This window comes from Physeter macrocephalus, chromosome 11, assembly GCF_002837175.3.
Source record: "Physeter macrocephalus isolate SW-GA chromosome 11, ASM283717v5, whole genome shotgun sequence".
NCBI classification, from domain to species: Eukaryota; Metazoa; Chordata; class Mammalia; order Artiodactyla; family Physeteridae; genus Physeter; species Physeter macrocephalus.
In genome coordinates, this window is record NC_041224.1 from 169,746,659 (window position 1) to 169,758,599 (window position 11,941).

Consider the following 11,941-nt stretch of genomic DNA (forward strand, 5'->3'; position numbering starts at 1 on the left):
GCCGACAAGAAGCCGATGTGCGGTTCTCCATGTTCACACCTGACCCCTCGGGCGGCCTCGCCACCTCCAGGCCAGGGCCCCTCCCACTTCCCTGTGTGCCCACCCATCCCCTGCAGGTCGGGGTGGGGCCCGGAGCGTGCACTCCTCACATGCTCCCAGACGACGCCCATGCTGCTGGACCCCTGACCACACTTGAGGTGGCAAGAGCCTGGGCTTGAGGGGACTCTCCCACCCCCTTAGCTTGTATGTATGCCCATCCCCACTCTCTTGCTGGAACTCATCGGGGCCTGGCGTTTAGCTGCCATGCATTTTGGTTCCTTGAGATGGAGTGATTAAAAACAGTGACTGTGGTGGGGTATGAGGCAGAACAGGAACTTCTGGGCTCTGTTTCCAGCTAGGCATTGGCCCTTTTCTTCCTTATACACCTCTTGGCAAAACTATCTAAACCAATTTATCTCCAAGGAGTCGGGCTGGAACAGCAGGCTCTGAAAGTATCCGCTATTTACCACCCTCCATGGGGAGGGGCTGCCATGCCCCGAGCACAGACGCTGGCGTGCTGAGCGGAGAGGCTCCTGCAGGCGGGAGCGTCGAGAACGAGCGACTCCTCTGCTCAGAACCTCCCCGTGGCTCCCACGTCACTCAGAGAAAACCCAAAGCCTTAACCATGACCCAGGAGGCCCCATGCCATCTGGCCCTGCCGCCCCTCTGCCCTCACCAGGCTTCTGCCCTGGAAGTCCCCTCCCTGGAACACACTCCACCAACTTAGCTCTTATCTCGGATGCTGCCTTCCCATGGAGGCCTTCCCGGGCCACCCATTTAAACAAGCCCCACCCCCGTCCCACCCCCAAGCACTTTTCCTTCTTCCTCTCTTTATTCTTCTCATACCACTTACCACCATCTGACTCCCTGTACTTTTTACTTCATGATTTTATTTATCTGTCTCCCTGCCCCTTCCCTACTAGAATGTGGGTGTCATAGGGAGGGATGTTTGTCTGATGTGGTCACTGGTAGATCCCCAGTGCCTAAAACAGTGACTAGCACATTGGCAAGTACTCAGGGTTTGTGGAATGAATGAATAAGTGAATGAATGAAGGGCCTGCCTGCCTACTAAGGTGTCAGGCTCTGTGGCTAGTCCTGGGAGTCTTCAGACTCCTTTGAATCTCATAACAACCCCTACAAGGTAAGTCTTTTAATCCTCATTCTAAGATGAAACAACTGAGGCTCCCAGTGGTTAAGGAATTTGACCAAGGTCACAGAGTTAGGAGGTGGCAGGTCCAGGACTCAGGCACTGGTCTGGCTGGTTCCAAAGACTGTGCCCTTTTCTGCCTTTGGCTGCCTTCAAGATAACTGTCTTAGTATGACAAACATGACATTAACTCGCTGTCCTTATTCTAAACAGCAAATGTTTTAGCTTAGGGGTTTTGCCAAATCTGCCCAAAACTTGAGGTCTAGTGCACCCAGGTGGGTCTGGTGCCCCCAAAGCCAGGAGGAAGTCCCACTGCCACAGTCAAGGGAGCCCCCATCAGCCAAAGAAAGGGGAAGACCCTCCTACAAGCACTTCTCTGAACCCCAAAGGAAAGCCACAATAATTCTGTTTTGTTTCATTCTTTTTCTTTTTTTTTTTTTTTATCTTCCTGAGCAATCTTTTTGACCTTTTCTAGTCTGTGTGACCTTTGGCCATCAATGGCTGCTGCTTTCCATGTGGGTTCTGGGGCAGAAATCTCTCATGAGTTTCCCCAAACCAAACTTGCACATAGACCCATGGACCACAGTGCCCCGTACAACCTGCTCCCCCCGCAAGCCCCATTAATGACTGTGGCTTAGATTCTAGGGACCAAGCCTTGGAAAGGGAGCCAAGCCTAGAGGGGCCGTGAAGGTAAGATCAGCTCAAGCCACTGAAAGCCCTTCTACCCTCTCATTCCAGAGACCACCATAGCTTGAGTTACCCCACCTCCCCTACCCATCATTCTCAGTCACATGATCTTGTCTGTTTTCTTCCAATCATTTCTCACTATCTGAAGCTACCTTGTTTACTATGTCCATATTTGCTTACCATCTGTCTCCTCAGAGGAGGTAAGTGCATGACGGTAGAAGCTTGGTCAGTGCTATTCACCACTGTTGAAGCCTGTCACATGTGGGCATGCAAATATTGGTTGAATGAGTAAAGAAAGCAGGAAACAAGTGGGTTCTGAAGGGAAAAACCAGGGGGCTCACAAATGAACTTATTTAATCCTAAAATCAACCTGCCCTGAAGGTATTATATGCCCACACAGCTGGGAAGTGACAAAGTAGACCCAGGATTGTCGAACTCTGAAGAAACAAGAAAACTTTGCAGGTACGGGGAAGAGAAGCAAGAGGGCAAGCTCGTGACGTTACAGGGACAGTAGCAAGGTCAGGCTGCCACTGGGGACCGGGGGACTGAACAGCTTTTCCTCAAATGCTCGCTTAACTGAGAAGAGTCAACATGTTCCACATGCTGAGCCCAGGTGGGTCTGTGCTTCCTCCATGCCCCTGGTATGATCATGGCACCTGCATCTGCCCAGGAAATACCGGCCCAAAGCAAGGTGCCACAGTTGAGAGTGCACAAAACCAAGTTCTTATTTTGAGGCTCTGATACCATAAAAGGCACAAATATAAACCATTCCTGAAGAGGACACAGGACATCCCTCTCCATTTCTGGGTAGTTTGAGGCGAGAAGGTTGAAAACAGTGTGGCGGTCCTTTCTCAGAACAGTGTCATTTATTCATTCTTTCATTCATTCATTTGTTCAGCCAACATGTGCTCACCCAGCCTCAGGAAGCCTGAGATGAAATGTGACAAAACCTCTGCCCTCTTGCCAGTCCATTGGTACCTGCAGTTTTGGCGGGCACTAAAAGACAAGCAAATATTAAGGATACTTGCTTCCAAAACAAATAAGGACACGTGGAGCTGTGCTCTGAAATGGGATTTTGGATGCAATTTTGATTCCATTGGGTATGAGAACCAGTTGAGTCAACCGGGTCATAGACTAACTCCAGACACCAGGTTTCTACTCCTTGGATCTCTCCGACCCCCTCTTCCTCTAGGCCCCAAGCCCCTCACACACCCAACTCCATTTCCCAACATTCTTCAACCACATTGCCACCTCTCTCCACAATATTCTCCCTTCTGACTCCCCTGACTCTATTTCCCCCATATTCCCAAACCCGACCTCCCTAGATCCACAGTTTCGACATCCTACCCTCTGGACCCCGGGACACACCTCAACCTGACTTCCACCCCCGCCACACACACACCCCAAGCCTGGGCTTCCAGCTGGAGCCACTTGAACGCCCTCTGTTTACAGAGCATATTTCCCAGGGGTCTCTGCTCACCACCCCCATTCGCAGGACCCCCGTAAATACATCGTGACTCCGAGTACACCATACACACACCCTGGATGCCCATACATCCACACCCGAGTCCTGAGGACGCACCCTCCCCCCATCACCTCCAACTTCTCAGAGCCCCTAGGCCTGCCCCTGACCCCCTGGGACCCCAGTACAGCAGCCTACTCCGAGACACCCACCCCCTGACTCCGCAGAAACCCGCCCTGCACGCCGGAACTCTGGGACGCCCGGCACAAGCCCTCGGCCGCAGGACGCCCCCACCGCGCCGCTCCGCGGACCCCGGGTTCCCGAGGCCCTGGCCCCGCCGCGCACATCTCCGGGCGCAGCGCCCTCGTGACCCGGCCGCGCCCCTGCCCGCGCCCCGCCGCGCCTCGGGGGCCCGGCCCGGCGATCGGCGGAGGCCGCGGCGCCTCCAGCAGCCCAGGCCGGAGAGCCCGGCGCGTACCGTTGGCGATGAGCTTGGCCGACAGCTGCTTGACGAGCTCGGGGATCCGCTCCCACTGGCACTCGGAGCGGCAGCGCTCGATCTCCGTCTCCAGCCGCGAGCCCGCCTTCTTGGTCGCCATCGCGGCCTGGCCGGGCCCGGCCAGCGCCCCCGCAGGCCCCGCAGGCCCCGCCGCCGCCGCCGCCGCCGCCGCCGCCCGGGCGCCCCCGTCGCCGCCTCCCGCTGCCGCCGCGGGCTCGGGCTCCGGCTCCCGGCTCCGCGGCGTAACGGGAGCGCCGGCTGGGGAAGGGGCGGGGAGGCGGGCGGCGGCGGCTGGCGCGGCGGGGCCCCGGGCGCCGCGAGGAGCGGCCCCTACCGGCCAGGGCCGGAGCCGCAGCGCGGGCCCGGGTCGGGGCCGGGGCCGGGGCCGGGCCCGGGCCCGGGGCCGGGGCGAGGCCCGGGCCGGGGCGAGGGGGAGGCGCGAGGAGGGGCGAGGTGCGGCGGAGGCCGGGTCGGGGAAGGAGGCCCGGGAACGGGACCTGGAGCGGGGCTGGGACTGGGGTCCAGATTCGAGGGGGAAGGCGTGGAAGAGAGAGGTGAGGAAGAGCAGGGGCTGTGGTGGTAGGGGTCTGGCAGAATGGGGGCGTGGAGGAGGGAGACCCGGGAGGAAGGGAGGGAAGGAGGCAGAGACTGGGAGCCCCGCAGACCCTCAGGAATAGGGCCTAGAAAGGGCAGTGACCCTGGGGCCGGTCACGGGCCAGGCCGGACTAGTGGGCCTGGGGTATGAGGTGGGTGTGACGGGGAGGCCTGCCTGAGCTTGCCCTGCCATCTCAGGTGTCTGGGAGATCCCTCTGGGGCTGGCTTGGCCTGTGCCCCTTAGCAGGCCCCCTCTGCCCCAGGCAGCCTTCGCCCCACCCAGTTCGAGGTGGGTGGAGACTCATCCCCCTCAGGCAGGCTCAGCACCTGCCCAGGGCTCCATCAATGTCTGTTCAGGCGAGTTGGATTGAGCCGGGCAAGGACTGCCAGCTCAGATGTCAGCTCCCTTGCCCTCTGAGGAGGATGCAGAGTCCGCAGTGGGGTTTCCTTTTCTTGGCCTTGCAGACAGAGCTGAGGGCAGGTGTCCAAACTGTGCCTTCTTTCACTTATCCGATAACTATGTAGTCATCACCTACTATGGCCAGGCCCTGTTGCAGGTGCTGGGGATACAGCAGGAAACTAACAAAATACCTGCCTTGGTTACATTCCAGGCAGGGGAATAAATAAGCAAAATAAAGTAGTAAATTAGAAGGTAAAAATGGTTAGTTGAAGAAACGGAACAGGGTCCAATGAGGAGAATAAAGAATTGACAGGGTGGTAAGAGATGGCCTCATTGAAGTGACATTGGACAAGACTTGAAGAAGGTGAGAGAGAACATCTCTGGGCAGAGGGTACCACAAATACAAAGGCCCTGGAGCATATTTAATAAGTTGGGGGAATAGGAAAGAGACCCAAGTGGCTGGGGTAGAGTAAGGGAGGGGGTTGAAGCAGGAGAGCTCAGAGGTGGGAGTCAGAGCTGAGTTCATGTTGGGCCTGCGGACCATTATGGAGACTTTGGCTTTTCCTCTGGTGAAATGGGGCATCCACGCAGGACTTTTAATGAACGTCATGCCGCGACCTACATTTTAGGAATACCACTGTGGCTGCAGGGCTGAGAATACTGCCAGTAGTTCAGGAGGGAGATGGTGGTGGCTGGACCAGGGTGGTAGCTGTGGCAGTGGTGAGAGGGTTGGCTTCTGGGTACCGCGTTTGAGGATGGAGCTGACAGTCTGGAATGTCAGGTATGAGGAAGCACCAAGTCACAGTTAACACCCTGCCTTCTAGGGGCGCCTTACTCTAGCTTTCCAGGAATTCTTACCTGCAGGTCCGTCTCTCACCCCCTCAGCAGCCCTGGGGCTGTTCTTGGGAAGAAAAGACATGGACCCCAGTCAACCAAGGGTGAAGATGAAACTCAGATATTCAGAGATGGGAGGAAGGAAGATCAGGAGATGCCTTCTGATGTGACCAGCATAACCTCAGGCACCTGCAAGGACCTATGAGGTGATGAAGTTTGGCCTGATGAGCCTCAGATGCTATGGACAGCTCAAGGAAAGGGGAAATAGAATGTCCAAGTTTCAACAGAGGTCCCTTTGGGGGCTTGGATTCTTTAGTTTCACCAAGAGGAAATAGGAAGAGAAGTAGAAGGAATCTCCACAGGAGGTATTTCCACCACCATCCTCCACCCCGGACGCTCATAATCTCCTCTTAGCATGGAGGTCTGTTTCTCCAGATGCTTGCACAGGATGTTCTCTCCCCTTTGGTCCAGGAGGGAAATTCCTGTGCATTCTTTGAGACCCAAGCCAAGGGTCACCAAGAAGCCTTGCTCAACATCTGACAGATCCTGTGTGATGCCACAATAGTTGCTCTTTCCCTCTGTGATAGGGCTTCTTATAACAAACTCTGTCATATAATGACTGATGTTTATACTGCCTCAGTTGCCACACTGTAAGATAAACTATTGGTGTCCATCTCTCTGCTCCCCCGCCAGCTGATAAGTTCCAGAGACAAGGCCTGTGTCTTCATGAGGGCAGGGTAGACCTTGACCCTTGACTCAGCATGTGCTGCCTGGGCAGTGGCATTTGATAGTTCCTGCCTTCCCCGCTGACAGTTCCTCAGCTGTAATACCTACCCTGTAGGGTTGATTGTGAATTAAATGAGGAAATACAGGTAAGGCACTTAGAAGGGTGTTGATAGACCATAAGAGTGCAATAAATGTGCCCTGACATTCCGTGTCTCTGTACCCCTTGCACCCAGTGTAGGGTCTGGCAGAGTGTAGGAGCTTGAATGAAAGAGGGAATGAATGAATGAATGAATGAATGGACGAGGCTGGAGATCTCCAAGGTCGAGAATCAGCCTGCAAATGTTTTCCTTCAGGATTTAACACAGCAATAATAAGTGACTACATTTGAGGCTTCCACCTTCACAGCAGGCCGTCCTGGAAGTGACTGACACCCACCAGCGTACCCTTCTGACCATCTGCCTGAGCGCTGAGCTTGCTGGGATATGGGGGTTGGGAGCAGAAGCTGATAAACACTGTCATCCTGACAGTTGGGCTCCTTGGTCTCTGGGCTCATTCCCACATCTGCGATGTTTTTTGATCCTCACCCGTTGCCTGGGCTGCTCTGGCAGCTGCCACAGCAACCCTGGAGATATACAGGTGATCACAGGGGGAGAACATCCCCAAATGGTTTTCCAGGTGAGTTTACCTGCAGGCGGCACTCAGGGAACCTCAGTAGTAGGAAGTCGTTCGTGCTAATAATAGTAATTAAGCCGACATCTTTTTTCCAGGCATTGCTGTTACAGGTTTGACAAGGATGTGAAAAATCACAGCCTGTAGGCCGAATCCAGCCTTGAGGCCTGGCAATCGCTGGCAGAAAAGGAGCTAAGTGGAAGATGGCTCAGGAAGTCTGACTCCAGGATAATTCCTGCAGGAGAGCTGGCTTGCCGGGAGCCATGGAGACGGGCTAAATGTTCAGAGCAAAGGTCGATGCAAATGGGGATGCCTCGGTGGTCTGGAAACGTCCCAGTCCTCTTCCCCCAAAAGCCTGGGCCCCCTGGACAACTAGAATAAGGTAAACAAACTATACTTCAATTAAAAACAAAAAAACAACACCCACAACCAGAACAGGGCAAGAGGTAAGCAGAGGGGAGAGGGCTTGAGAAGGAAGGCAGGCTGGGGAGGGGCGGGGGAGCCCCGGGGAAAGAAAGAGACTCGAGTGAGCAGGGGCCAGGCCTTTGCCCTTGTGCCTCCCTCGGCCTGGAAGACCCTTCCCACATATCCACGTGATCCCCTCCCTTCATTTAGGTCCCTGACCCAAGGCCACCTCCTTAGAGAGACCTTCCCGACCACCCTGGCCAAACCCACTCCCTGCCCTTCCCTCCACTCTCTGTCCCCTTACTCAGCTACAGGCTTCTGCTGGTCACCACCTGATTCATATTTATTAATTTAGTGTTTGTCTGCCTCCCTCACTAGAATGTCAGCTCCATGAGGGCAGGGATTTTTGTGTGGTCTTGTTCACTGCTGCGTCCCCAGCACTGAGAATGGTGCCTGGCACATAGTAGGTGCCTGGTAAATATTTGTTGAACTGCTGAATGAGTAGAAGGAAGGTGGTGGGGCTGGAGTTGTACTCCAGGCAGACAGGCCCGCAGTCAAGTGCAAATCAGCTTGCTGAAGCATATGGGTCAGGTTTGAGCGGGAGATGGAAATCCGGAAAGAGGAGATGACAGGGGGCCTCAGTGCTAACAGAATAATCGCTGCTAACCTTTGACCTCACCATGCCAGGCAGCAGCCCTGTCATCTGGCTGCCTGAGCGGGGAGACTCCCCAGAGCCCAGGGGGTGTGAGCCACGCGTGCTCGGTGAGCCCTGTGGGCGGGCACTACAGCAGTGCTTGTGACGAACTGGGAAACCAGCCGCAGTGCTCATGCTTGAGTCATGATGCTGCAGTGCCTTTGGATGTCTTTAATTATGAAGTTTTTGACACCTACAAAAACATATAATCAAGAGGCGCCTATATAATAAAATAATAAAGTGAACACCAGGGACCCAACTGACTGTCTCAGAGTTAACCACAAGTTTGATTTTTGTGTTGATTACATCCTTATTTTGTTTTTTAAGTAGTTTTATCACAAAACATTTCCTGCCACCCCTAGTACTATGAGTGTAATATGTAACCTTATGATGCTGTTTAGTTTCATGCTTTCTAAAATGGTGTCCTGTTCTGTAATTTGCTTTGTTGCTCATTACGCTCCACGATTTGTCCTTGTAATGCGTAGCTGTGGTTCCTTCCTTTTCTATAGTGGGTTGTAGTACTCCATGGCATGGAGTATATTATCCATCCTCTAGGTTTATCATGCTTCAGTGCCCAGGTTTGCTTTTATGAATGAGGCTGCTGTTTATAAAGCTTTTTTTTTTTTTTTTTTTTCTGTACGCGGACCTCTCACTGTCGTGGCCTCTCCGGTTGCGGAGCACAGGCTCCGGACGCACAGGCTCAGCGGCCATGGCTCACAGGCCCAGCCGCTCCGCGGCATGTGGGATCTTCCCGGACCGGGGCACGAACCCGCGTCCGCTGCATCGGCAGGCGGACTCTCAACCACTGCGCCACCAGGGAAGCCCGCTGCCACTGTTTTGAGCAGGGTTTCTGAGGATGACTCAAGACGGCTCTGTGCCCCTCCCACCCTTAAAATATCCTGGGGTCCCCTGACTTTCTTCCCAAGGGCCACCTGCTGCTGCCTGGAGCCATGGTTCCCACTGTAGGAACAAACCAGTGGGATCCTTGCTGAGCAACCCCAATGCAGGCACCGAGCTGGTGTTTCCAATTAACCAACTGTTACCATTTGAGAGGGACAGCCAGATGTAGGAGGCTGGCTGGCTGGCTGCTCAAGGAGGGAACCAGCATAGCATGACCTGAGTGCGGAAACCACGTTCCTGCATGGCCTTCAGCTTTGCAAGTCCGGAAACACGTGGGTGCTCCAGGGTGTACCACCTGCTCCCACTAATGAAGTCCACCAGCGGCCCTCACTTATGCTCCATGCCAAATTCCATTTATGATGGAAGCCATCCCCCAGTGCCCCATACCCAGAGACCTAGTTCCCAGTGTCAGGATGCTTGCAAAGCTGAAATGCTTGCTTGGAGATTGCTTGGTGAGTGTGGACTTGGGACCAGAGAGAGGAAAGTCTCAAGAAGGTCATTACCCAAGCCCTGGAAAAGCTCTGTGAGCCTTCTTGGTCCCATTCTGAACCACCTCTCTGGGGCTGAGAATATCCATGTGTCTCAGATCTGCATCCGCCTGCCCAGGATGAAGCTGGAATAGCTCTGAGACTTTTCACTTTTCATCTCCATTCATGATAACCTTGCCTAGGCTTTGGACACCATAACAAAAATCAAGTTAGTTTTCGGTTCAGTCTGTATGATAGAAATCACTTATCTTTTTGAGTGTTTTTTTCACACTTAGAGCTCTGGGGATACTTTCCTGTTACCCTGTATATCACCTGTCCTACCTTCTTCCAGAAAGGCAAAGAGTGGGCTTATATGTCTAAATGAACAGCAAAGTAAAGATCAGAAACTACACAGATATAGGGGAGAACATTATACCTTCACCAGGGAGGAGACTGTTCCTGAGAGTGTGAAAAGGATGATTTTTGAGCTTCCTAGCAGACCAGACACAGAAGAAAACACATGGAGGGTTCTGATTTGAATAATGCAACTGATTCACACTTCTGGAGTTTTAAAGGGCAATCAGGAATTAGGTAAGCACAAGGGATCTGTTTGTTTTTATGGAGTTGTATTGGGTTGGCCAAAAGGTTCGTTCGTTTTTTTCCGTAAGATGGCTCTAGTAGCACTTAGCTGTCTTTAACTTCATTTGAAACAATTTTGTTAGACTGTATGTGACAGCTGTCATATCAGCGTGCATTTAAAAAAAGACTTGGGCTTCCCTGGTGGCGCAGTGGTTGACAGTCCGCCTGCCGATGCAGGGGACGCGGGTTCGTGCCCCGGTCCGGGAAGATCCCACATGCCGCGGAGCGGCTGGGCCCGTGAGCCATGGCCGCTGAGCCTGCTCGTCCGGAGCCTGTGCTCCGCGACGGGAGAGGCCACAACAGTGAGAGGCCGGCGTACCGCAAAATAAATAAATAAATAAATAAAATTTTAAAAGACATCAAAATTGGTGAATTTTTGTATAGCCATTTTAATGTTGAAAATGGATGAAAAAAAGAAACATTTTCGGTATATCATGCTTTATTATTTAAAGAAAGGTAAAAATGCAACTGAAACACAAAAAATGATTTGTGCAGTGTATGGAGAAGGTTCAGTGACTGATCAAACATGTCAAAAGTGGTTCGTGAAGTTTCGTGCTGGAGATTTCTCGCTGGACGATGCTCCGTGGTCAGGTAGACCAGTTGAAGTTGATAGCGATCCAATCCAGACATTAATTGAGAACAATCAACGTTATACCATGCAGGAGATAGCTGACATACTCAAAAAAATACCCAAATCAAGTGTTGAAAATCATTTGCACCAGCTTGGTTATGTGAATCGCTTTGATGTTTGGGTTCCATATTAGTTATGCGAAAAAACCTTCTTGACCGTATTTCCGCATGCAATTCTCTACTTAAATGTAATGAAAACGTTCTGTTTGTAAAACAAATTGTGACAGGCGATGAAAAGTGGATACTCTACAATAATGTGGAATGGAAGAGATTGTGGGGCAAGCGAAATGAACCACCACCAACCACACCAAAGGCCGGTCTTCATCCAAAGAAGGTGATGTTGTGTATATGGTGGGATTGGAAGGGAGTCCTCTATTATGAGCTCCTTCTGGAAAACCGAATGATTAATTCCAACAAGTACTGCTCCCAATTAGACCAACTGAAAGCTGCACTCGACAAAAAATGTCCAGAATTAGTCAACAGAAAACGCATAATCTCCCATCAGGATAACGCAAGACCGCATGTTTCTTTGATGACCAGGCAAAAACTGTCACAGCTTGGCTGGGAAGTTCTGATTCATACACAGTATTCGCCAGACATTCCATGTTTGGATTTCCATTTATTTCAGTCTTTACAAAATTCTCGTAATGGAAAAAAATTTCAATTCCCTGGAAGGCTGTAAAAGGCATCTGGAACAGTTCTTTGCTCAAAACGATAAAAAGTTTTGGGAAGATGGAATTATGAAGTTGCCTAGAAAATGGCAGAACGTAGTGGAACAAAAGGGTGAATATGTTGTCCAATAAAGTTCTTGGTGAAAATGAAAAATGTGTCTTTTATTTTTACTTAAAAACAAAGTAAAGTTTTAAACAAAGTTTTTGGCCAACCCAATATTAGCAAACAGTTGTGAAGTTTTCATTTCAAACACTTTACTAATAAAAACAGTGAGAAGTCTCATTTTGTGTGAAGGAGCCTCATAAACACAAAATCTACATCTGTTAGGAACTGCGAGTGATCTTCCCCTGCACAAGGCAACTAGCGTGCAAGGTTTCCGCAGTTCAATTCAACAAACATTTATTGAGCATCTACTATGTGTCAGACCGTGTTAGGCCCTGAGAATACAAAATTGTATAAAGTGTGATGCCATCCCTC

General features: G+C 51.9%; 1 protein-coding gene and 1 long non-coding RNA gene across 19 annotated transcripts in view; one reads left to right on the forward strand and one right to left on the reverse strand.

The window, feature by feature from the left end:
- TTC7B (tetratricopeptide repeat domain 7B) overlaps window positions 1-3,977 on the reverse strand; it is a 249,175-nt gene extending 245,198 nt beyond the window's left edge. For all 13 annotated transcript variants that reach the window (XR_008618724.1, XR_008618723.1, XM_024130960.3 and 10 more), the window contains exon 1: window positions 3,814-3,977. Coding sequence is in view for 11 of the 13 variants with exons in the window: in XM_024130960.3 (XP_023986728.1) it covers window positions 3,814-3,934 (121 nt within the window). In the remaining 2 variants the exon portion in view is untranslated. The remainder of the gene's footprint in view (window positions 1-3,813) is intronic.
- Window positions 3,978-4,272: 295 nt separating this feature from the next.
- Window positions 4,273-11,620, forward strand: LOC114487221 (uncharacterized). Of its 6 annotated transcripts, none has more exons than XR_003682147.2 (6): window positions 4,273-5,192; window positions 5,693-5,868; window positions 6,742-7,063; window positions 7,156-7,439; window positions 9,876-10,114; window positions 11,020-11,620. It is a non-coding gene; the product is annotated as an uncharacterized lncRNA (long non-coding RNA). The 6 variants fall into 6 exon arrangements; XR_008618729.1 differs by having other exon boundaries at window positions 6,794-7,063; XR_008618728.1 differs by having other exon boundaries at window positions 6,797-7,063.
- Window positions 11,621-11,941: the final 321 nt, after the last annotated feature.